A 24,692-nucleotide genomic window follows, 5' to 3' on the forward strand; every position below is an offset into this window, starting at 1 on the left:
CTTGCTTGGGGACCAGATCTGCTCGGTGGCCACTTGACATAGTCATTTAGTTAGGGGCTAAGAGAAAGGTTCCAAATATGAGAAAGTGGGTGGATATAGGCACTTATAGATTATCTCCACTAATTAAGGATTATACATGTGATTATGAATCCACAATGTCTATATCTCTTGCTACCTTCTCCATAAACAGATTTGAAATAGAAAAATAGAAAAGTCTTTATATATATATTATAGAGATTACATGAACCATAGCCATGTTAGCCCAACTTTGTTCAAAGCTACTACAAAATTTCCAGAATTTTCAAATAAACATGCATCTCATTGAGATGGAAGACCACTAATCTTGCGTCTTAAGACAGTTGAGAACCGGTTTCACCAGAAATTGTCCAAATAAAATTTGACCAAAGATTTATGGCACAAAAAAGTTTCTTTAAATTACTTCACTCCAGTTTAATGAAAGTTTTTAAAAGGAAAATAAGGAGAAAGTATTGGCCAACTTGCTTTGAGTATAAAGTTTATAAACTGATAGGATTTAAATTTCTTCTTGAACAAGTCGATGTTTCTAGGTCTCAAATTTAAATCGATTGAATGAAAATTTGGTCCATTGGAAAACATATAACGATATTTTTATATGAGATCTTTCTTTCTATCTTGTTAGGTGGTGGTAAATGGACATACCAATGAAATGGAGCTGCAATTCATGTGGATTATTTAAATTTCTGTGGCTACAATATTCAAATTAGTAAACATTATGGTTTTAATAGACAAATGACATAATGTTAAAATGATTTAATAATTTCACAGGTTTTTTTTACCAACTACACTTCGAAATTATGATGTGTGTTCTGTCATTACGTACTTCCACAGTTCCACTATTGCACAAAATAATGTTCGAATAATAAAATAAAATCCTATTATTTAAATCATGTAACTAAGTTAAAATAAAATTGTCCTCTGATTCTATAATTTCTATCAACAATTTTATACCTTTCACAAATCACTGTTAGTCGTTTATTTTTTTTGAACAAACCTTCATTAGATAAAGCAATCAAACAATGTTCTGAGGGTTCGACAGAGCAAACTTTGCTAAAGCATCAGCTTCAACATTGTTAAGCCTGGGAACATGACGAAAATAAACAGCAGAAAAAAGATTACAAAGATGCTCAATATCAAATAGCACTCCTTGTGCTTCAACTGATTTCGATCGGGACGAGATGATGGTGCTGAAAGACTGTGAATCTGACCAGATAGTCAGACGTTCGTAATCCCAAGTTGACTGCCTCTAAAAGGCCAGTTTTAACCGCTAAAGCTTCTGCTTAAAGACAGAGCCGACACTATAAGACACTATAATCAAACCTATATAAGTATGAAGAAGTTCTTTCTTACAGCATAACGGGTTAAACATATTTTCCATGGTAAAGAAGTGATGTTTATAGACAAGAAACTGATGGCAACCATCAACCAAACGGTTGACAATCTGATAATAGTGATGTTTAATCTCTTGAAATTCATAATTAATCACGAATTTGGGAATAATACAATTGATCTCTTCATTCAATCTATAGTCCCGGCAAAAGTGTTATTATTTGACAAATAGAAGTACCAGCTGTATATATCTTGATGGTTTTTTCTAGCACCATTTAGGTTTTCTTATCAATTAGTCTAATCGATTTTGACATAAATGGTGTTTATATTATCATTACAAGATCTCCAAGATCAACATTATGACCCACCATAATTTGATTAGCAGCGAAATTCAACCAATGGGGTTTATAATAAACTATTACTTTAAAATAAAGTCGATCCCACAAAAGAGAATAATAAAACTATAATGTAGCTTTTGGTTGATAAATGCGATTAGTTTAATCTTGACCCACACATCAGGAAGACTCCACAAAAACCAAAATTAGACATTTGATTATTCAAATCCCAATCTCCTTTAATAGATATCTCCTAAGCATCTTTCTGAAGCCAACCAAAGATGGTGGGGTGTGATGATTCATCCCGAAGCCCCATCATACATTCCAAGTGACACTTAATCGAGCAAATTAAATGTTTTTTTAATACTAGATATAGCTTTTCTTAAAGCAGAGGGGCTTTAGGCTGCAAACTTACAAATTAATCAAAGTGGGACACGTCAAGTGGTTACATTAACATGCACGCACTGTCACACAGATACATCTATACTCTTAAATGCCATTATTAATCGGGCTTTACTTGTCGACAAAAAAAAAAGAAAAAAAAATCGGGCTTTACTAATCGCTAGGAAATTATTAATTATAATACTCTTTCGGTCTTATTTTAGTTGTCGTTTTAAATCTGTGCACACAGATTAAAAAATTATGTAAATTTGTAAATAAAAAATTATTATATGTACATGTAACCACATTTGAATCAACAGAAAAATAAATTAGAATATAAAATCAATAGAATATAAACTATATTTATTTTGAAATAAAAATTTTACATTTAAAAAATTAAAATGTAATGGAAAGAGTATTATTTAGGAAGCATCTGCCATGGATATGAAATTCAGAAACTGTTTTAAACTACTAATGCAGAATTGTAAATGCAGAATTGTAAGAAGAAAAGGAACGATTTTTCAGAAAAAAAAAAGGAACAGTTAGAATAAAAATATATCTATAAGAATCTTGATATTTTTACTGTTATACACTAGTATATTCAATTATTCATATACATATCTTTTAAGAAAATATTTTAAGATAACAACATATGTGTATGCATATTATACATATGGAAGTTCGATGCAAGTTTTTTTTTTCTTTTTAGTTCGATGCAAGTTATACTCCAGTTATACTTTATTACTACGCAGTTCTGCAATGTTCTCTGATAAAGCTTTGATACACGTGATTTAGTACTTACGTAAAGTATCGTTATAAAAGTTAACTAAAACAGAATATATAAACAACATTTAATATGATCATTGATCCGTGGTCTCAAGATATAAGCAGCCACATATTTTCTTTGTTAGATAAGCAGCCACGTTTTATGCCTCACATCGAGGAAGCGACCATGGAAAACTATTAGAAAATCTTTTATTTATCTTTTAGCACAACTTACTTTCATTTAAATCAACTTATTAGACTAAGCATCTTTTAAGATAAAAACCATACACTACAATAGCAAAATATATTTTGATTAATCTTCACGAAAAGTTAACAACGAATTCGAGCTGAGGCTTGAACGGTAAAAGCCTTTACAAAAAAAATCAGACATCAGAAATTTAGTCACTTTATGTTGTGGTGTTGAAAGCCAATTCCCACTAACAAAACAAACTAAAATAAACTTTCGGGCTCCGTTCAGACCGTTACACTAGTAAGCAAGCTGAAATTAACGCTCGGTAAAAAAAAACCCTCGATTCTCAAAATATTACTTCTGGCAGAATTTGATGATTTCTTCCGTTCCAGAAATTTTAATTAGTTAACATCTAACTACGAATCCAATCGATTTATATTTGAATTCAATAGTTTGCTAAACATTTATTTTCAAAGTTATCGTGTAATATACTTTTTGTATGAACCCACAGTTTTACCTTCCTATATAAATTTTATTCCCATTCTTAATTCTTATCATAAACATGCAAAGGTAAAAAACATGTAAGCGTTTCACGTTTAGCTACTAGGCTTTGAATTGACTAGTAATGTAAAACACAAAGATATGTTTATGATACGAATTAAAATGACGACTTTTTTTTTGAACTTTATTAAAATGACGACTTGGAAAAAAACATCTAAAACTAGGCTATGATGACGAAGGTTATCTAAAGCTTCTTGAGAATTAGCTCGTTAAACTAAGTTATAAGTACTGTTAGTATAACTCGATGATACAAAATTCGTATAAATAATATTACAGTGTCTTTTTTTTTTTGATCGAAAACCATACTTGATTAGCTAAAGAAGAAAACATAAGTAGTTTTTACTCATCCACAGACGGAGAGCTGATTAAGGATAGCAGCGCTGATTTCGCAAGAGTATCAGCTAGAGTATTTCCCACACGCGGGATAAAATGGAAAGATATGTTACTAAACGAACTAGATAGATAGTGAATATCGAAGAGTGTTCCTTGAATCCAAGTGTGGTTCTTCTTGGTAACAAGCAGTGAGATGAGGCTTTTGGAATCAGAGAACACTCTAAGAGAATCAATGCCACGGTTGACCACTTCGGAGATTGCGGTCTTTAACGCCAATGCCTCTGCTACAAGGGCTGAGGGGACTGAGCGGCGTTTTGAGAAGTTGCTTCCTGCTGGTGAAGCCATGCTGTCGCTGAAGTGCCAGCCCATACCACAGTTTCCGGTTCTAGAGTCCCAAGCAGCATCAGAGTAGACGCTCCACGAGGATCCTGCAACAAGAGGGAATTGGGGTACATGGGGGTTAGACACATGGCGAGAGAGATCCACATTCTGTGGCAACGGAATACATTTTTTCGACTCCTGAGCTTCTCTCCAAGCTTTAGAGTCTTTGAGGATTTTCAGAACTGATTCCTCAACAGTGTACTCTTTATTTTCAAAGAGTAACTTATTCCTATTAGTCCAAAGGATCCACAAGACCCATGGCGAGATCGGAGTTGATCCCAATCCTATCGGAGGCAAGGTTATTACTCTGCTACAGCTATCAAGTAGATCCGGTACCGACATGGGAGGTTGCTGTAGTGAAGATGGAGCATGGAGACAGGGGAGTTTGTTCCACACTTGGGTAGCAAAAGGGCAGTGGAGCAAGACATGAATCTCTGTTTCAACTGCTCCACAACGTTTGCACTTATCATCAATATCAATTCCCCTGCTTTGTAGTGCGGCTCCAACGGGTAGGGCTCCAACGTTTGCCTTCCAGAGTAAATGCTTGAGCTTCGGGGAGGTGTTGAGGGACCATATCCTCTTCTTCCAGTCGAAATGGTCAGAAGGTTCTGCCTCAGAGTTGATCTTTGCTAATGCGTACCCTGATTTTGTAGTGTAGTTCCCAGATTTATCCTTCAGCCAAACCAACTCATCCTTCATGTTGCAGTCGCTAGGAATAATGGACTTAATAACCTCCTCATATTGAGGCAGATGGTCTCTGATCATTTGAATGTTCCATTCTGTGGAGGAGGGCAGTAATAAGCTGGCTACACATAGGTTGGAATTTGCTAGGGTAGGCGGTCCTATAGGAGCTGTTGGGCTCTCAAGATTTAGCCAAGGCTCTGACCAGACAGAGATATCGTTCCCGTTTCCCACCACCCAACCCAGGCCCTGCCGGAGAACCTCTCTTCCCGCAAGTATCCCTCTCCAGCCATGGGAAGCTGAGGCGGGTGCCGTGCATTCCAAGAAAGAGGAGTTTAAGCAGTATTTACCAAGCAGCGTCTGTGCTAGTAGAGAATGGGGTTCTTTCAGGATCCTCCAAGCAAGTTTTGCCAAGAGAGCGTCGTTGAATTGTTCGATTTCTCTGAAACCCAAACCTCCAGCCCCTTTTGGCCGCGTGAGTCTATTCCACGAGACCCAACAGAGCTTGCGAACTGTTGGCTTTACATCCCACCAAAAGTGCGTTAAGACACTCTGAATCTGCTTGCATATTGAGAGAGGTAGCTTGAAACAGGACATAGTGTATGTTGGCAGAGCCGCTAACACTGCTTGTAGTAGGACTTGCTTTCCCGCCTTTGATAGATATCTCGTTGTCCAGCCAATTGATCGTTGTCGGATCCTATCAATGAGGTTAGCAAAAATGTCCCTTTTTTTCCTCCCAAAGTGCTTGGGGAGTCCCAAGTATTTGCCTACGCCTCCCTCATTATGGATGTTAAAGAAAGCTTTTATTCTAGTCTTCACTTCGCTAGGTGTCTTTGAGGAAAAGGTAATTGCCGACTTCCCTAGGTTGATGCACTGGCCCGATGCCCCTTCATACACTGTTAAGATGCGTTTTAACGCTTCACAGCTAGACACATTTGTTTTGGTGAAGAACATTGTGTCGTCCGCGAAAAGCAAGTGGTTAATTGGAGGGCAGCCTCGTGCCACTTTAACACCCGCCATTCTCCCATCTTGCAGAGACTTATCGCAGAGCTTCGAAAGAACTTCCGTGCAGAGGATGAAGAGGTAGGGTGAGAGGGGATCTCCTTGTCTTATACCCCTTGTGGGGGTTACTTTTCCCTGAGCTGCTCCATTTACAAGAAAGGAGTAAGACACTGAGCGGATGCATTCCATTATCCACACCACCCAGATTGGGTGAAAGCCCAGCTTTCCTAAGACTCTCTCCAGAAAATTCCATTTGATTCTGTCGTACGCTTTACTCATGTCGGTTTTCACCGCCATTGAGCTTCGTACACTAGCCTTAGAGTTTTGGAGATAATGGAGGACTTCATGGGTAATGAGCACGTTATCAGATATTGCTCTTCCCTTAACAAAGGCAGATTGGTTCTTGGAGATGATGGCTTGAAGCACAGGTTGTAGTCGCGAGGTGAGTACTTTGGCTATGATCTTGTAGTGAGTGCTACACAAGGCGATTGGCCTATAGTCAGCGACTGTCTTTGCTCCTCTGTTTTTTGGAATTAACCTGACATGGGTCTCATTGAAGCGAGCATCAAGGGTGTTCGTCGTGAAGAAGGAGCCGACTTCCTCTGTTATATCATCCCCGATAATGTCCCAAAAGCTCTGGTAAAAGCTTGCAGAGAAACCGTCCGGCCCCGGCGCTTTATCCGGGTTGATAGAGAAGACCGCCTGTTTGATTTCCAGCTTATCCGGTATCTTGACCAAAACCTCATTCATCTCAGGTGTGATGAGAGGGGACAAGACTTCATCCACCACATGGAGCGAGGGTGTTTGCTGCGACGAGAATAGTTCCGTGTAGTAGTCTGAAATGGTCTGAACTATTTGTTCTTCTTCAAACACCGGTTGACCCAATGAGTTTTCTATCACAGAAAACTTATTAATGGTTCTTCTCTCAAGGGTAACAGCATGAAAAAAGGCAGAATTACAGTCTCCACTGTAGAGCCATTGAATCCTGCTTCTTTGTTTCCAGTATTGTTCTTCCTCCAAATATGCCTTTTCCAGTTTCTGCGATAGTGTATCAATTACTATTGGGTCGGGGTTAGTGCTTGAAAGCGCCTCTTCCAGCTTTGTCTGTGTTTCCAAAATGAGCTCTTTGCTGTTCTTGTTTTGTAGCTTAGACCATTCCATGATCTTTCGCCTGATCCTACATATCTTAACTAGGACCGACTCATATGACATTGAAGTCCAATGTTTCTCAACCAAATCTTGTATCTCAGGCTTATCTTTTAATCGTCTGTCGAAACGGAAGAGTCCACGTTTCTTTGGAGGACTTTGACTGAGGTGTACCAGTATCGGCCTATGATCTGATCCTTCAAATCTCAAGTATTCGCAGCACCCAGAAGGGTAGTCCTCAGCCCATCGACAGTTGATCATGGCTCTGTCCAAACGGGACTGAATGAAGTGACTATATCGGTTTCCTCTCCAAGATAGCGAGTTGCCCGAGTGCTGGAGATCCCATAAGCCTGTCTGAGAGACAAAGCTTCTGAACGCCAGGAAGGACCCTTCCCATCTCAGAGGTCCTCCTAATTTTTCCGAGTTGTCCAGCAAGTCATTAAAGTCGCCCACTACGAGCCAAGCTTCCTCATCGCGTCCTAATCCTAGTTCTGTCAGTTGGTTCCAGAACTGTGCTCTATTTTCTTGTCGGGGTGATCCATAGATAAATGTAACCAGCATAGATCTTTGGAACATGGATATAGATGTGTCAATAAAGTTTGAAGAAGAGGAGAGGATATCCACCTGAACCTCAGGCTTCCAAGACAAGGATAGTCCCCCTCCTGTCCCACTTGGGGGTACTGTGAAATGGCTTGTATATTCCGTTCTTTGGAATAATCGGAGCACCACTTCATCTTGATTCATAGTTTCTTGAAGGAAAATAATTTCAGGGGAAATTCGCTTTTTGAATTCCCGCATTCGCTGGCCTGTCAAGGTGCTCCCAAGTCCTTGGCAGTTCCAGCTGAGAAGCGCTAAGGAAGAGCGCTTGGGTTTACCCGAAAATCCTTCTGCTTCTTTGTTATTGGAGGGACGATGGTGGTCTTCCGGATGCCTTGACGCTGAGACGGTGCTGTTGTGTTTCCAGTCTGAGTCCTCCTTCTTGGGGAGCTTTGGGTTTTTGTGACCCTTCTCTTCTTAATGCTAACTCCTTTTAGCGGGCTGGTGTTATATTTCTTTTTTTGTGGCATTTTCCCATCCTTCTTCTTGGCCACGCTTCTAGTGATAATTCCAGGTCTTTCAGATAGTCTGGCTTGCATAGGGGAGTCCATCTGGTTAGGCACAGGTTGCGGCCCTAAGCGTAGAGAGACATGTCTCCTATCTTCACTAAGAGTTCTTATCGGAGAGTTTTCCTGCGGGGGTGAATGTAGGACTCCTGGAGGACGTGAGCCTGAGGGTCGACTGGTATCAAGTCGTGGTGGTTCCATGATCTCCTCCAGGTAGTGAATATCGATATCTTGTAGGCGACTAGAGCCTGTAGAAGTTCCTTGCTGCGCAAATCTAGATTTCCCATTAGAGGGCAATGATAACCTTTGTTTAGCTGGGGGTCTGTCCGCAGATGTCTGGCCTCCCATCTCATTTCCATCATCTCTCAGTGATAGAGACCGTCTTAAGTCTGTGGAATGAGGGATCTCAGGTAGCCTCAGTCTTTCCTTAATGGGGCGACGTCCTGAAGACACTTGGTCTCCTGAAGCTTCTCCATCCTCTCTACGTGAAAGGGCCCTTCTTAAATCTGTTGAGTGTGGAGTAGGGTCTTGTAAGGCTGGAAATTACAGTGTCTAACGATATAAGATATACCAAAACTTGTGTGATTTGTTCTTTAGGAAATTCACCACCAAAAGCAAAACAAATTGGCATGAATTCCTCCAAAAGTAAGAAACCGCCACTCAAATGTTACCAATATGTCGAAGCTGTTTTTAATGTTAGTTTTGGTAATATAGCTACTATTTTTTCCATAACCAGTAGAAAACCTCCAATGCACCACAGAACATTTGATCACCAATCAAATCCAAGTGTTGTTAATCCAATGGATTCAAAAGTCAAAACAGGTAAACCTTTTTTTAATGGTCGGCCTTTTTATATTAAGAACACTCGTCAGCCAATTATCCTTTTACTTCATGCCTTTTGTTCTTTAAAAAGATATATAATTTGACATCTTGACTTCTTATTGAGGATGTTTAGTTGAAATCTAGTCATTTGACATTTACAATTACTAAAAAGTAGCTTCAATAAAAGGAAGGTAACTTACATGCATACGTCTAAAAACCAGTATGTAAATCATATAAATTATTTAGCCCGACTTTCTTCTTTATTAGACTTTAAAGATATAATTCTCCGTAATCTTATTGAATAACATTTCTCGATCAACCTAGTATGTGTCCATCATTACTACAGAAACCAAATATATATTCTGAAGAAAATGAAGGACAATAAACTTATTGGAATTGATCAGAACCGGCGAAGCTAATCCGACGTGCCCAAAGTGAATGTAATGGGTGGTTTGATGCAAACTTAAATCATAATGATGATGCACAGCCACGACACCAGACACAGAATACACAGTTCTATGCATGTGGGATCTTAAACTGTAGAATCATATGATTGGGTACGGTTAGATGAAATGGGAAATCAACAACTAATGGGTTTAAAAATAAGAAGAGATGCTTGTCCCTTCTACACTCAGAATTGGATGTTCTCATCTGGGTTACGGAGAACATGATTCAACATACCACATGTCAGTATTTCGGGACAGACTGCAAGGAGGTAATTGCGATAATCAAAGATTTTTTGACAAAACTATCAGAGTTAGCATCACTACAAGAACGCTTCCAAGAATTTAAGATCTCTCACGTTCCAAGGGCACATAACAAGACATTCGATTCTCTAACCAGGACTGCGCGATCTTTTCATAAGAGTTTTAGTTTTTATTGATTGTTCTATTCTGATCTGAATTCTCAGACCTACTCTACTTTGAGTAATAGTTTGAGTAATAGAGCAGTTGTTTATTGTAAAAAAAAAAAAATTTCATATGTATTATTTTTTGTCCTTTGCAAGAAAATGATGATTACTCTTTCCATTATTTATGGCTCAAAGAGAAAAGGGTTACTTCAAAACCTTACAACGAAATAATACTGTTGCATAATAACCTAAATTTAAAATTTCTATGACAACAACAATTCATGCACATTAAAAGAATCTAAGGAACAATTCATGCACATTAAAAGAATCTAAGGATCATTCTAATGAACATATTTACCGATATAACCGCACACATATTAATTTCAAACACATTTTCTCCTCAGGCTCTACACCTTGAGTAAAACATATTTACTTAGCCACATTGTGTTAATGGCTGAACAAGTTTTACGTGTGTTCTAAAAATTGGTCTAGGCGGCGCTCACCTAATCAGTAAATCGGATATGAGCTAAACGACTTTTCAAACCAATTTTTTTGTTTAAATTGGTTTTCGCATTCAAACAATCAGCCTAAGCGCCCGCGATCACCGCCTAACCATTTTTAGAACATTGGGTTTACACCATCTTCAACCAAATTTAAGCCTCTGAATCAGTTTTCTTTCTAGATTTGGCAACTCTTAAGAAAAATTTTGGTAAGTGATGATTGTTGAGTATATAGCTACAAGAGTGAGTGGAAAATAGATGGAAGTACTTTGACAAGTGACACTAAGCATGCAGGGAAAAAGAACCATAGACAAAATGGTCAATGCAAAAATACCATGAACCCACTATAAACCCTGCAATCTAACTCTCTCGAACCCTTGACCTCACCTACAAATCCACAGCATTACCCATTTGGTCAACATCAAGTACAATTTAAATAACTAATAGGGAAGTGTTGAAACAATGACAAGTCTCAATAATAAATGTTACAAACAATGAATCAATGATGCATTTGCATACATTTCAAAACCACCATCAAGTTGAGCTTTTTGCATCTCTCTATCAACAAACCATTCTTATGAACATATATATATATATATATATATGCCTACACATAGAGCAACCCCCCAGGGACACATCTGTTTTAACGAATAAAACAATGACACACAACAAATCTGCGTTTAAAGTGAGGTCAACCAACCTTCTTATCAGATCCTTTTAGGTTCAAGTTGAACCATTTTCTCTTCGATTTGTCTCTACTCTCTGATCCGCCTTCTTCACCCACACTATCCCCATCGCCTTTAGATTCATCTCCCTGAGCTTTGCTGCTACTTCCATTGCTCAAGTTGCTACCGCTTGGTGTCTTCACCACAGAGAAAGAGGAATGGATTGAATCCCGTTGCTTTAGCAGTTCATCCACCTTTACCATCATCCAAACAAGACACATATCAATAAATGCAACAGTTCCTAAGTAGTGCTTAAAGTTCACAAAACATCAACGCACCGTTTGCTTCTCCTGTGTATATCTGTTGGTTACTTCTTGAAACCGCGCCAAAGCCTTGCAAAAAGAATATAACAAAGTCATCATTATATATGGTCTCCCTGAATACTAACTAACTGAGCTCTTAATAGCAGAAAGTTACTTTTCGGTACTCAGTTTCAAACAGCCGCAGATCGTTTCTCTTTCTTAAAATCTGAGCTTCAATCTCCTTCAAACTCTCTGTTGTGTCCTCGTAGGTCTTGGCACAGAGTGCCTCAATTGTGTAGGATGCAGTCTTGAAAAAGTTATCACCTGAAAAAGTAGCCAGAGACCACTTAAACTAAAAGTCTCAAAGACAGTCCAGTAAAAGAGAAGAATTATTCATTACCATAAACTGCAAAGATATGAGTGCCAGCTTTCAGTTCTGAAACCTCACAAGGTTGAAGACCTTCCAGTCTCTTAAAGAAAGCAGATTCAGGGTCTTTGGCTACAGCTAACTGCACAATAAGGAATGCTTTCACATTCTAAAGATCGAAAGGAAAAGGAGCTCAAAAACTTGCATACCGCATTGATAGTAGAATCCATTCTGTACACTTGAAAATGTAAGAAGTACATGCCAGCTGACGTCACCTTGCCTGTTTTCTCACTCTCTTCCTGCAACAACAAAGACAGTTCAGTAATGGTGTAATGCTAAGAACAACATTCTTTTAATATGAAGTTAACCTGTAAGGCCAATCCATAGCCGCCACTTGAATCTTGCTCAAAATAAAGTAACTGCAGATAGATAGACAGAGTTAGAAGCTAGTTGGATACAGTCATGGTTCAGTAATGGCATATACCTTAAATTTACTTTGTGCTGCTGATGTAACTCTAACAACCACACCTGACTCAGCTTGTTGTTCACTTATCGTCACTCCAAAAAAGTGAGCGCATTGCTTCTCCACCTTCCCGCTGACAGATGTTCCAATAGGAAGGGGCCTAACAGTAACAGTTCCGTTCATAGCCTCTTCGAGAACATTGGCAGATACACTAGTCTTGATAGGCACACCTAGCTTGCTGAATAAAGCAGCAAACATGGTGTTAACGGTTCCAAGGTTAGACAAGTCAATTTCCATGTCCATTCCATCAGCATCAAGTGCCTCAAAGCCTGCATTGTCGTATTGCCTCCTCTTATCAGGATCAGACAAGATGCTGTATGAATATGCGACTTCCTTGAAAAGCTCGGAAGCATCAGGGTTGTTGGCGTTCTTGTCTGGATGATACCTATCAAAAAAATCAAATTGGTTTGGATCGAATAAAAGATTACATCTTTACTGGGAGAATCTAAAAAGAAGGATACTTTAGAGCAAGTTTTCTGTAAGAGGATTTGATTTCTTGATCAGAGGCGGTTCTTGATACGGAGAGGACCTCGTAAGGGTCCCTTCGAGTTGCCGGAGAAGACGAGCCTTCAGCCTTTTTGGAACTCATCGTCTCTCACCAAGAATACGACCAAGGGATTTAACCTCGGATGAACAAAAGAAGCAGAAACGAGATCGAGAAAGAAATCGAGACGAGGGTTACTTCGGGTTACTCAGACCAAACCCTTGAAACAAGTTGGCATACGCCTGGTCTTTTAAGTTTTTTTTTTTCTTTTTTTCTTTTTACATGACATAAAAAATAGAAAAATTACACCAACTAACCATAAATTTATTAATAAAGAAATCTTACATTTTAGATTTACATATTCTAAAATATATGTGTATGTGAAAATAAGAAACATACTTGATTTTATAGTATATGTATTGATTAAATTTTAAAAGTACAAATTTAATGTTAACTTTATATGATTAAATGGTGTATCAAAAATATGTACAGTAAATGTAAATACACTATAAGTGTAAAATGATAAAATAACATCAATATATTCTGAAATATTTTAAAAAGAAAGATAGAATTAAAAACAATTATACAATATATTATTTATGTTTATATAAATGTTATCTGTATCTATACTATTAAAGCAGAATTATATTGTCCTTTTTACCTTAACATGTCCTTTTATTTACTAACATTGCATGTTTCATTAAAGGCAATCAAGTAATATTAATAACACATCTATATTGGGTCATTTTTTCGGATCCAGCCCACATCAAATCTCTTTTGGGCCATTTGGGCCGATTAAGAAATCAGATTCAGTTCTCACATTTTTTTTCTTTGGGCCACTGAGTCCAAGTTCAAATAATTTTTTTCATCTATTATTAATTATTATTTTTTTCTTTTCTTAATATAATTTAAGCATTCATAAAAAAATTAAATTTTTTCATTCAAAAGTATAAATCTTTATTAAAAGTATATAATTTTTTTTATTAAAATATTAACCACATAATTATCAGAGTTATACCAACTTAATTCATTAAAGAAATAAAGTTTATTTTTTTAAACATAAATAGTCATTTAAAATAAAATACGATAAATAAAGATAAAAAGTTTAAGTCTTTTATAAAATAAAACACAAATATATTAAAATATGACATTTACTAAATATTTGTCAATTGAAAAAAATAAAAAAAATAAACTCGGCTTTGAAAGCGCGGGTCAAAATCTAGTTTTATATTATATTGTGACCATATATTTACATAAGTTTTTTTAAAAAATAATTATCTTATTATATTATTGTATTATATGTTACATTCGTCCAATTCGAAACTGACAAAATTTAGTAATTTATTGTATATATTAATTTATGGAGGTACTATTATATAATGTTGAATTTTATGTGTTACTTTGTACTTTACTTATAAGATGTTCAATTTATTTTGTGCTTAAAAATATATGTAGTTTTAAAGTTTAGTATCTTTTACATTTAGAGTTGAATTATTAAAGGTTAAGTAAAACAAGTTTTTTTATCTAAACATATAAGAAGTGAGAGAATAAACCAAAATTTTGTATCCTACCTTTAGACCACCTTGCCATGAAATTTATCTCTATTCATTTTCTGCAGTGTTTGAAACACTTCTTATTTTGTATCAAGTTCGGTCAAGTATGAGTTCATCTCATCAAAAACCATTTGAAAATAAATTTTTAGACAAAATTATAAACTGAAGAATTGTGTTATTTTATTAGAATTTTAAACTATCAATTACAAAACTATAAATTTATATTCTCCAGTGATCTTCTAATGTCGAATTAAAAAAAAGCGAAAAAACATAAATAAGAATGTACATTATCATTTATTAAAAAAACAAGATTTAAGCTAATTTGAAAGAAAAGAAAAATTAAAAGGACTAGTTTAATAAATATATTAAATATGTTACAAGAAATTATATTTAAACTCTTTTATTTCACTTAATTTTGAGTGTTCGACTTAGCAAAATATTCTAGGTTCTTGATTCTTTTAGGAATTAGGATAAAGATCTTCTTGCTTTTTTAAGACTTGTTGATCTTGAATGTCCATGCATGGCACTAAATACTTTTGGGGCTTGGGGGAAGATAATGGCTTTATTTTATTGGGTTGGGGTCTGGTGGTGCCATGATCGGATCTATAGAGCATTGGTCAAGTTTTGGAATATCTCGGCCAGTATTCTCCAAAACTACTATTTTATCATATAAACTAATAGTAATACAAACATTTACAAAAACAAAAAAAATTATACATGTGTTCGAAAACACGCGGTTCAAACTCTAGAGCCAGTTATATCTAATCAAGAAGAATTATCACTGGGAGGAGCAAACACAAATTAGTTAGGACGCAAATGGCAGAGTTAATATATACTGGAGTATCAAACATTCAAACTTATAAAATTTAAATATTAGACACATATACCTTCTCCCTTAGTATATTTTAAATTTTGAAATCTAAAAAAAGCATCCAACATATATAGATTATCAATTTAAACAAAAATAGAACCAAATTAACATAGTTTTTTTTTTTTTGTAAAAACGAAATAAGGAAAATGGAATTAGCCAGATGCAGGCAATGAAACAAAAAGATAAAAAAAAAATACACAGAAGCGGTAAAAACCAAATACATGACAAAAAAATGGTAAATATACTTTGTAAATTATATGTCAAAGATTGGTTGAGCTAGAGACAATAATTATGTAACACGTGCCATCCTTCCTGGAAAGTCATAAAGTATTATTGGAAGCTTCATGCCATTTGGGGCATAAGATTTTGTTCGTTTCCTAGAAGTGAAACTGAGCATAATAATAAAGGAAGTCAATTGAAAATCGACAGATTAGACGAAGACTAATGATGGCTGAAAGTTTGTGGCCTGGCTCCTTAGAACAAAGTTGAAGGCTGAACTTGTTGAACCAAGGAAATATGAATAATAACGGAAAATATTTGTGATTTCTCAGATACCAACCTACTTCTTTGTTCTTCACATTTGTCACCAACTTTTCATATCGTTTTCTTGGTCTAAATGTTAAATTTCATATCGCTTTGTTAGTTGTTAAACATGCAAATCCTAAAAGGTGTTGACACGAAGCAGTCATTTGCATAATTCACACTCGTCTGTTTTATACTTTTGTCTTCCCATGGTTTTAATTTAATAAGTACGTACAGTCACTTTGATGATAGAACGATATGGAAATTTACACTAGTTAATATAATGGTTTTACTAATTATTTTTACTTGAAAAAGTTTCCATTAAATACTTTCTTTTTAAATAAATTCATGTTGTTTTTATATAAAGTTGGTTTTCAAATAAAATCACTTTATACTAAAACTAAAACATTAACCGATAATTACTAAAAATTATGTTAAATTTTTTTGTTGAAAAAGTGTTTTCTTCGAATCATTTTACTTGAAGCTTTTTTAACTAAAACTCATTTTAGGTCAACAATTTTTAATTATGGTTATAAATGGCAGTGACAGTTTTACTTCAAACAAAAATAAACGTCAATTAGTTTATGTTGCACTTTGAAGTTCTTTTACGTTTTTCTCACCAAACTTATCGAAGTTGCCCGATTGGCATTTACTGTGTATGAAAAAAAAACTCATGCCAAAAAAAAAACTTAACATAGTGGCGTTTTTATTGATTTTATTTTGACTAGTAGTACGTAATCTTCTTAGGTTTCTTAAGGATATTGCCGACCAAAAAAGTTAATAAAAATATTTTACTAACTAAAGAATCAATTCCATAAATTTCAGCTATTCACCTGAATATATTATTGTCTGTCATTTTCCGTACTAAATTATTCAGTTTTAATATGCGATTAAATCACCATTACCCGTTAAAATCTTCCATAACTAGTTTCTAACAGATTCTTCCATTAATGTTTAGTACATAGACTTTATATGAAACCTTTATTTTGGTAAGCAAAATTCATCTTTTCAACCCCAAAATTTTCTATTTTGACAAGCAAAGACTCCACAAAATAGTATAAATAGAATTCTCCACTTGTAAAGGCGGGTATCATATCTCTTGCCCTTAAAGCAAAGAACTTGTCTCTCCTCCATCTTCAAACTTTGTAAATCCATTCACCCCTAAAACACAACCCTCTCTTTCTTTCTCTCCATGAAGAACCTAAAAGAGCAAAGCTCATTTTTGTCTTCTTCATCACCATCTCTAGTAGCAAAGCTTCTCAATGCTCAATACCATCATTTCCTCAATCTCATTTCATTTTCCCTTATTCTATGTTGCGGCATAATCATCGGTATCCTTCTCCATTCCTCTCTACAAGACATATCTTCCACATCTTCTCTCAACATCCAACGGATCTCTCAGCTCTTCCTTGTCTCGTCTCCTCCTCCTCCTACTATTCCTTCTCCTCCCCCTCCACCTTCTAAGCCCGTGCGCGTCGGGCTCAAAGGGTTTCTGAGGTCGCCGAAGAAGATCATGCACGACATGGAAGATGAAGAACTTCTTTGGAGAGCTTCAATGGCACCTAAGATCAGAAGTTATCCTTTTTATCGAACACCAAAGGTTGCTTTCATGTTTTTGACAAAAGGTCATTTACCTCTGGCTCCTTTATGGGAGAAATTCTTTAAAGGACATGAAGAGCTTTTCAATATTTACGTTCACTCGTATCCTTCTAATAACGAGTCCTATCCCGAAGGTTCCGTCTTCCATGGCCGGCAGATCCCAAGCAAGGTCAGTTTCCTACACTTTGATGTTTCCATTTTTTGAATGAAATAAAGATCAAACGAAAAAACGTTTAAAATTAAAATTTTGTAACATTTCTATAAGATATTCAAACTATATCAAGCTGTCAAATCGATATCAAAAAGGATAGAATAACAAATTGCTATACAAATTCTTGAAATTAATAATGTTACAAATCTTACACTCTTAACTTTATTGAAAACTGTGTGCTCTTGTTGTAAACATGCTCTGACTGTGATTGAGTAAATGTCAAAACAAAAATTTTACATTAAAGAGTTCAAATTTCATATAAGATTGTGAAGGGAATGTATAGATTATCTTGCACACTACGGTTGCTTTTTGTTACATAAATTATTAAAAAGATTTAAACAAGTAATTGTTTGTGGTACATCGTCGGTGCCAGTGCTATTTTATTATATAAGTATATGCTACAATACATTGCATGGTTTTCCTTTTCTTTTTGGGTCAATCTATTATTGCATGGTTTCTTCGTTAGTTAACATAAACGTTTTTGCCAACAAGAATCGCAGGTGCAAACGCATGTACCCCATAAAGGAAGATGAATATATGATCTTATTAGTGGTTAATTTAATTTAGTTGGCACAAACGCATCTGTCTTAAATGAAAAACATATCCCAATTGATTTCTTCCCGTAATCTCTCAAATCAAAAGTCAAATTCCAAATTAATTATTTCCCGTAACTTTCTCAATTTAAGATTCATCAATCTTCTCTTGTGACGTGACTTTTGTTGAGTGCGCCTAGTGTTACCTATTTTAGAAGGATAAATCTTACAAAGTTGGTTAACAAGTTGGATTTGATTCTAACTTCATCGATAAGACTTTTTTTCTTGGTCCATTATGTCACGCGGTCATTTGAATATAATTTTAGTATTAGTTCAATACTTCAATTATATCAATTGACCACAACTAGATTAGCTTATGTTTTTTTTGGATAAATTTGCTTATTTATTTTATAAACTTATACGGGTCTTGTAACATTGTTTTTATTAATGTTAAAAAAAAACATTGTTTTATTGATAATGCAGCGAGTGGACTGGGGATATGTTAATATGGTGGAAGCAGAACAAAGATTATTAGCAAATGCTTTGTTAGACATATCAAACGAACGATTCGTACTTCTTTCCGAATCATGCATCCCTCTCTTCAACTTCACAACCGTTTACTCTTACCTCACGACATCAACTCAAACTCACGTCGAGTCCTACGACCAACTCGGTGGCGTTGGACGTGGTAGATACAGTCCTGAAATGAAACCACGTGTCCAGCTACGCCACTGGCGAAAAGGCTCCCAGTGGTTCGAGTTAGACCGTGCCATGGCCCTTGAGATCATCTCCGACACAACCTATTGGCCTCTCTTTTACCGTTATTGCCACCACGGTTGCTACGCAGACGAGCACTATATCCCAACGCTCCTCAACATCAAATCTAGCTTGGGTGGCCGCAACTCGAACAGGACTCTCACTTGGGTTGACTGGACGAACGGTGGGCCCCACCCAACCCGGTTTATCAGATACGAGGTGACAGAAGAGTTGTTGGTGAAGCTGAGGAATGGTGATGATAAGAATAGGCAGTGTTACCACAACGGAGAGAAGACCAATGTTTGTTATTTATTTGCTCGCAAGTTCTTGCCCACTGCTCTCGGCAGGTTGCTCAGGCTTGCACCTTCTGTTTTATATTTCTGATCATTCTTCTTTCGTAATTTATTTTTGTCAACTTACGCTGTATTCTTTTTGTTCTTTTCCTCAATTCATAAATGATCATTTATAAAGTGAGAATAATTTCTGTGGATGTCGGTTCCAATTTATCTACTTCCGGTCAAGGATCCCGGGTTGTTCTCTGTTCAAAAATTCCTTTTTTTTGGGTGTAATGTTCAAAAATTCTTATTTAGCAGTTGGTATTATCCATGCCTAACGTTTTGATCTAAGCTTTCACTTTGCTTATGCGAACTTGATATGAAATAGACGCTAATACATGAATATCTATGCATATCCTCTTACTGTTTGAAGTATAAGAATGCTACCTCCATTCGTGATCCAAGATAATTGTCTCGTTCTTTCTTCTCTTTTTATAGCTAAACCTCTTTCTTGGATCATAATGTTTTCTTAATCAACAGTTTGTTTATGGGCGTAACCACTTCCTACAGTTTGTTTATGGATTCTAGATAGAAAGTCATATTAATTTGCAAAGGCTTGTGACAGATTGAATACTTTGTAGAAATAAATCCTATCAAGTCTTATTTTTCCAACATCAAGATGAATTTTCAGACTACTTGACTACCATGAAATGAAATAATTGTATCCGGGTCATCTATTTGTAATGGTTCATGAAAAAGTCTTCTACAGATTTTTGGATGATTCATTTACACATTGCCGTAAATGGTTTGTTCGTCCGTAATATCAGCCAACGAAATAACCTTTAACAATCACATGTATTCGATATTGTATGTTTCTTTTGTTGACTATCGTGTAACTCTTATATAAATACTATACAATCAGTAGCCGACAATGTTACCATACTATGCGATAACAAGCGCGCACATGGTTTCATTATACTCTATTCGTGTAGTTTTCATCGTCCGAGAAATCAGAAAGAATAATGGACCGGACATTAAGGCATCACTAGTGGGCGGCGTTACATGCATTTAGACCCGGACTTTCTAAAGTAATCATCACTCGCTACTTTCTTCCTTAGTTTAATACTACTACTTGTGTGCTACGCAACCCAATATTTCAAAAGTACCAACCTAATTTTTGGCTTTACATACAAATAAAAAATATAAAAAATAAGAAAAAAATAAAAAAAGAGATTCCTGCTTTCAATTACAAAAATATTTTTATTGTGTAGATGTAAAATTTTAACGCAAAATATTATGAACTTTCAGTTTATGTTATCTTAATATTTTTTTGAAGATGTTGAAGATCTAAATAGAAACTAGCAATATCCATAAAACAGAAACTAGCAGTATTAAAACAAATTAAAAGTGAAAACAACTAAGAAACGCCTAGAACTCTAGAAGTGTAAGTGTTATGAAGCAAAGGTAATGATTCTGCTTACGAGATTTACACAGAGTTTAAGTTCACACATCTCGCTACTGACTAGTAGTCCCACCACACGTGTCCTCAGACAAGCACGGAGAAGACTCCGCCGCAGAATTGATCCCGTCGTTACACGGCGACGTCTCAGAGCCACCACCACGTATCTCCTCTATCATCTTCACCACGTGACCCATCTTTGGCCGGTGATCCGCCGTGGCCGCAGTGCAGGCCATAGCAATCTGCAGCAGTCCCACCATCTCCTCCTCTATATCCTTATACCTCATCAGCTCCAAATCGAACACTTCAGCCGTCCACTCCTCTCTCACCACCGATTGAACCCACCTCGGTAAATCCATTGCTCCGCCCGAGTGACCCGTCTCCACTAAGTTTGGACACTTCCCGGTGAGAATCTCGAGAAGTAACACTCCAAACGAGTAGACGTCGGATTTTTGGGTGGGTTTACGACCGTCCAGCAGCTCCGGTGCACGGTAGCCGTTAGACTTGGCGGTGGTTTGCGAAGGTGCGAAGAAAGAGAGGCCAAAATCGGAAACACGAGCGTTGCCGGAGCCGTCCAGGAGGACGTTGGTGGATTTTATGTCACCGTGAGTGAGCTTCAGGGTTTTACATGAGTTGTGGATAAAAGCTACTCCACGCGCCGCCCCAGCTGCGATCTTGAGGCGCGTGGTCCAGTCTAGTGGGGTCCTACCCGGTCCACGATTACCTACACCAAAGCGTAAATAACCAATTAGACACTATCATAATATTACGAATATGGCTCTGAATGGTGACTGCGGTTTGAGCGGTGCGGGATAAGCGGTTCAACTGCGGTGCGGTTTTAATAGTTATAAAAATGTAAAGATATATAGTATATGTAAATTTTTTTGTTACTGTTAACTGCGGTGCGGGACAGAACAATGGTCACCATTCGAAGCCTATGACACTTATCTTGAAAAATGTAATTAGTCGCTTTATTAGTTAGTAAAAGTAGTGTAAAACAATGAACGAAGTGATTATATTAAATTAACTGATTAGGTGGAAGGGACAAAGAGTAGAAGCCGAGCCGAAGAAACAACAAAAAGCGATTAAATGAGACAGATCAGGACTTTATTTGTCCAACTTGTTGCCAATATTTGTGTCTATCCAGAGTCTTTAAATTCTCAATTATCTACATTTAGTAATAATAATAAATGCCCACGTGAAAGTGAATCAGTTTGGATTAGGCGGCTTTGGTTAACCGAACCCAGCCCTTTTTTGGTTATCGATTAACCAAAGTTTTTCTAAAAGATTACTACTTCAATACTATAATAAGTTTTGGTTTGGTTCGGTTCTTAATTAATTTCGATTTTTAATTTTACTAAACAAAAAATAAACTTTTTGTAATAAGGTTAACATCAGATTTAAATCATATTCAAATAATTCAGTTTGACTAAATTCTAGTAATGATAAAAATTTAATTTACTTTTGGTATAATCAATCTAGTTTCCTATAAAATTTGGTATAATTCATCTAGGAAAATTTAAAATTAGTTGTTCCGGCCAGACGAGCCAAACCGAACCAGTAGAAATTTTGAAATATTGGTAATCACTTCTACTAGATTAACCAAACCAGAACCAAACCAAATGACTAAATTCTAGTAATGATAAAAATAAGTTTACTTTTGGTATAAACAAATCTAGTTTTCTATATAATTTAGTATAACTCATCTAGGAAAATTAAAATTTTAAGATTAATTGATAGGTTCCGGCCAAACGAGCCGAACCGAACCAGTAACTGCAGTAATTTTGAACTAATGGTAATCAATTCTACCTTACTAAAAACAAACCAAGAACCAAAAATCTAGATTTGGTTTTGTTAGCTCGGTTTGGTTAAAATCTGCAGTGCTACTTTGGATATATGTCCAAAGTATTAACCCTACTCTTAATGCCTTTTGGCGTTATCCTGGCTGTAACTGGATTGCATTTTTTATGAATGGAATCATGTGGAATTAGTTATTCATGAGCATTCCAGAAAAAAGTTACCAGTTAAGTGGAAAAAATTAAAAAATTGATTCCATTAATTCCTCTGGGATAACTGAAATTTTTTATGAATCACGTTAAAAACCATTCATAATAAAAAAGGTTGAGGAATAAAAGGAATGCATGGAATGGATTAACTTAAATATAATTAAAAAATAAATACATATATCATTCCATTAATTCCTCAAATTATCTCTATTCCATTCCACTTTATTCCATTTATTCCAATTCCATTTATTCCATTCATTCATAAAATGAGTTACCAGTTACAACCAATGTCATTTCCTTTCATGTACCAGGAATTGGGAATCACCTGTTTTTGGCCCACACAAGAACATCCCTACCATTTCTATAATTTCTCCTCCTATGGAAACATAAACCTAAGCCAACTTTTGGTAAAAATAATTACCCCTAAATCTCTAAACTGATTAGCAACTGATTTCCAGGATTGGTAATGATTAACATAAAAGTAAAGAACTGAAAACGACGACGTACCATGGAGAAGCCAGAAGAGACTACCATTAGGCATGTATTCACAGACAAGAAGCTTCTCTTCTCTAGCAAAGTAATAAGCCTTCAAGCTCACAAGATTACTATGACGTAGCCTTCCCAAAACCTCCATCTGCTGCTCAAACTCTTTCTTCCCAGCCACATTCACCGCATCTTTCAACCGCTTCACCGCCACCTCGTTGCCGTCGTCAAGCACCGCCTTGTACGCCGTCCCAAACCCTCCTTTCCCCAGCATCTCCGCCGAGGCTCGGAGAAGATCTTCAAGCTCGAACCGCCTAGTTCCTTCGAAAAAGACCATTCTACCCCTCTCGCCGCCTTGTTGCTGCTGGTTGTTGCCACTGTTCTGCGCCGCCGTTGGGTAAGGACTCGAGGAGTAGACTATCTTCTCTCCTTCGAGAACCTTCGAGGGTTTCTTCCTGTTTGCGGCGTATTGTCTCCAGAAGCAGCAGTAGAGAAGGAGAGATACGAGGCTTAGGATAATGACGTCTCCGAGTATGATAGCTACTAGTGCTAATGTGCTGATCCTCGCCGTGCTGCTTTTGTCGCCGTCTTTGGCGGTGTGAACTGATGTCGGAGAGGAAGGTATGGTTTCCGGGTTGTTTAGAGGAGAAGCTGTTGCTCTACCGGGTTGACCCGGTTTAGTTGGGTCGTTGCATTTTACCAATGGAGCTCCACAGAGAGATGGGTTTTGTCCGAAGACGGAGGTCGGGAATTCCGACAAGGAGTTTGGTATCCGACCAACCAGGTTGTTGTCGGAGACGTTGAAATCTTGGAGATCGGAGAGACTGATGTCTGGTATCTGACCGGAGAACCGGTTTGCTTCTAACCGGAGAGTGAGGAGATGGGTTAAATGGGTTAGCGTCGGTGGAATCTCGCCGGAGAAGTTGTTGAAGGAGAGATCAAGGCGGTAGAGACGAGTGAGTGAAGTAACCGACGCCGGGAACTCTCCGGAGAATTGGTTTTCCGATAAGAAGAGTAGCTTCAATGCTGTGAGGTTCGAGATGTCGGGGACTGTACCGGAGAAGCGGTTACGCTTGAGGCTGAGAACTCGGAGCTCGGTGAGCGAGGCGAGTGAGGCGATTGACCCGGTGAGTTCGAGGTTCTCGAGGACGAGTCGCGTGACTCGGTTTCCCCCGCAGGAGACTCCGGTCCATTTGCACGGGTCGGTGGTTGAGTTCCATGAGAAGAGTTTTCCGGTGGAATCAGCGGCGGATTTGAAGTTTAGAAGAGCCTCTAAATCAGAGCTCGAAGAAGAAGAAAGGAAGCAGCAGAGAAGGAGTAGAGAGAGAAACAAATGCTGGCTGAAGAAAGACCGTTTCTCCATTGTCGCTCCGACAAATTTGCAGACAGACAAGAGATAGAGAGAGTTTCAAGAAGAGAGCGTTGAGAGGAAAGTGGTATGGTCGTGTAACTAAAGCGTTTATTGTGTACTGGTTTTGTGACGTAACGCAAAACGTAACGACAATGACTAATTTACCCTTCTTTGCTATCTGAGTATCTGGACCGTGCGATTGTTTCGGATTTGACCAGTGTATAGAGGGTTTTAAAGAGAGTCAAAGGGTTTTGATGTTCCCCGTAACGGTTGTAATATTTGCTTCTGCCACACGCGTGCCTGTGTCTCTCACGTGT

The 24,692-nt window shown here is 37.0% G+C and overlaps 3 protein-coding genes across 3 annotated transcripts; 1 reads left to right on the top strand and 2 right to left on the bottom strand.

Annotated features, from left to right (window-relative positions):
* Positions 1-10,867: 10,867 nt before the first annotated feature.
* LOC106394837 (chaperone protein dnaJ 15-like) lies at positions 10,868-13,013 on the bottom strand. Its single transcript, XM_013835395.3, has 8 exons — positions 12,734-13,013; positions 12,234-12,657; positions 12,118-12,168; positions 11,959-12,048; positions 11,783-11,891; positions 11,558-11,706; positions 11,419-11,472; positions 10,868-11,334 (listed from the first exon to the last, which is right to left on the bottom strand). Exons 1-8 carry the CDS (start codon positions 12,859-12,861, stop codon positions 11,107-11,109), a joined length of 1,233 nt encoding a protein of 410 aa, XP_013690849.2. The 5' UTR covers positions 12,862-13,013; the 3' UTR covers positions 10,868-11,106.
* Positions 13,014-16,812: 3,799 nt separating this feature from the next.
* LOC106420287 (glycosyltransferase BC10-like) lies at positions 16,813-19,291 on the top strand. Its single transcript, XM_048755478.1, has 2 exons — positions 16,813-17,470; positions 18,529-19,291. The coding sequence occupies exons 1-2, from the start codon at positions 16,895-16,897 to the stop codon at positions 19,183-19,185; spliced, it is 1,233 nt and encodes a 410-aa protein (XP_048611435.1). The 5' UTR covers positions 16,813-16,894; the 3' UTR covers positions 19,186-19,291.
* A 1,064-nt stretch (positions 19,292-20,355) lies between these two features.
* Positions 20,356-24,490, bottom strand: LOC125585796 (probable leucine-rich repeat receptor-like protein kinase At1g68400). Its single transcript, XM_048755484.1, has 2 exons — positions 23,049-24,490; positions 20,356-21,259 (listed from the first exon to the last, which is right to left on the bottom strand). Exons 1-2 carry the CDS (start codon positions 24,385-24,387, stop codon positions 20,592-20,594), a joined length of 2,007 nt encoding a protein of 668 aa, XP_048611441.1. The 5' UTR covers positions 24,388-24,490; the 3' UTR covers positions 20,356-20,591.
* Between the last annotated feature and the right edge of the window lie 202 nt (positions 24,491-24,692).

The sequence above is a fragment of the Brassica napus genome, chromosome A2, assembly GCF_020379485.1.
Source record: "Brassica napus cultivar Da-Ae chromosome A2, Da-Ae, whole genome shotgun sequence".
Classification (NCBI taxonomy): domain Eukaryota; kingdom Viridiplantae; phylum Streptophyta; class Magnoliopsida; order Brassicales; family Brassicaceae; genus Brassica; species Brassica napus.

Bases quoted from the DNA above. Each gene is read 5' to 3' on its own strand.
- LOC125585796 (XM_048755484.1), bottom strand. From the start codon at position 24,387: ATGGAGAAACGGTCTTTCTTCAGCCAGCATTTGTTTCTCTCTCTACTC. The intron at 21,260-23,048 runs GTACGTCGTCGT...GCTTTGGTGTAG, and splicing joins TCTCTTCTGGCTTCTCCATG to GTAATCGTGGACCGGGTAGG.
- LOC106420287 (XM_048755478.1), top strand. From the start codon at position 16,895: ATGAAGAACCTAAAAGAGCAAAGCTCATTTTTGTCTTCTTCATCACCA. The intron at 17,471-18,528 runs GTCAGTTTCCTA...TTGATAATGCAG, and splicing joins GCCGGCAGATCCCAAGCAAG to CGAGTGGACTGGGGATATGT.
- LOC106394837 (XM_013835395.3), bottom strand. From the start codon at position 12,861: ATGAGTTCCAAAAAGGCTGAAGGCTCGTCTTCTCCGGCAACTCGAAGG. The intron at 12,658-12,733 runs GTATCCTTCTTT...TTTTTTTGATAG, and splicing joins TACAGAAAACTTGCTCTAAA to GTATCATCCAGACAAGAACG. The intron at 11,892-11,958 runs GTATGCAAGTTT...CTTATTGTGCAG, and splicing joins TGGATTCTACTATCAATGCG to TTAGCTGTAGCCAAAGACCC.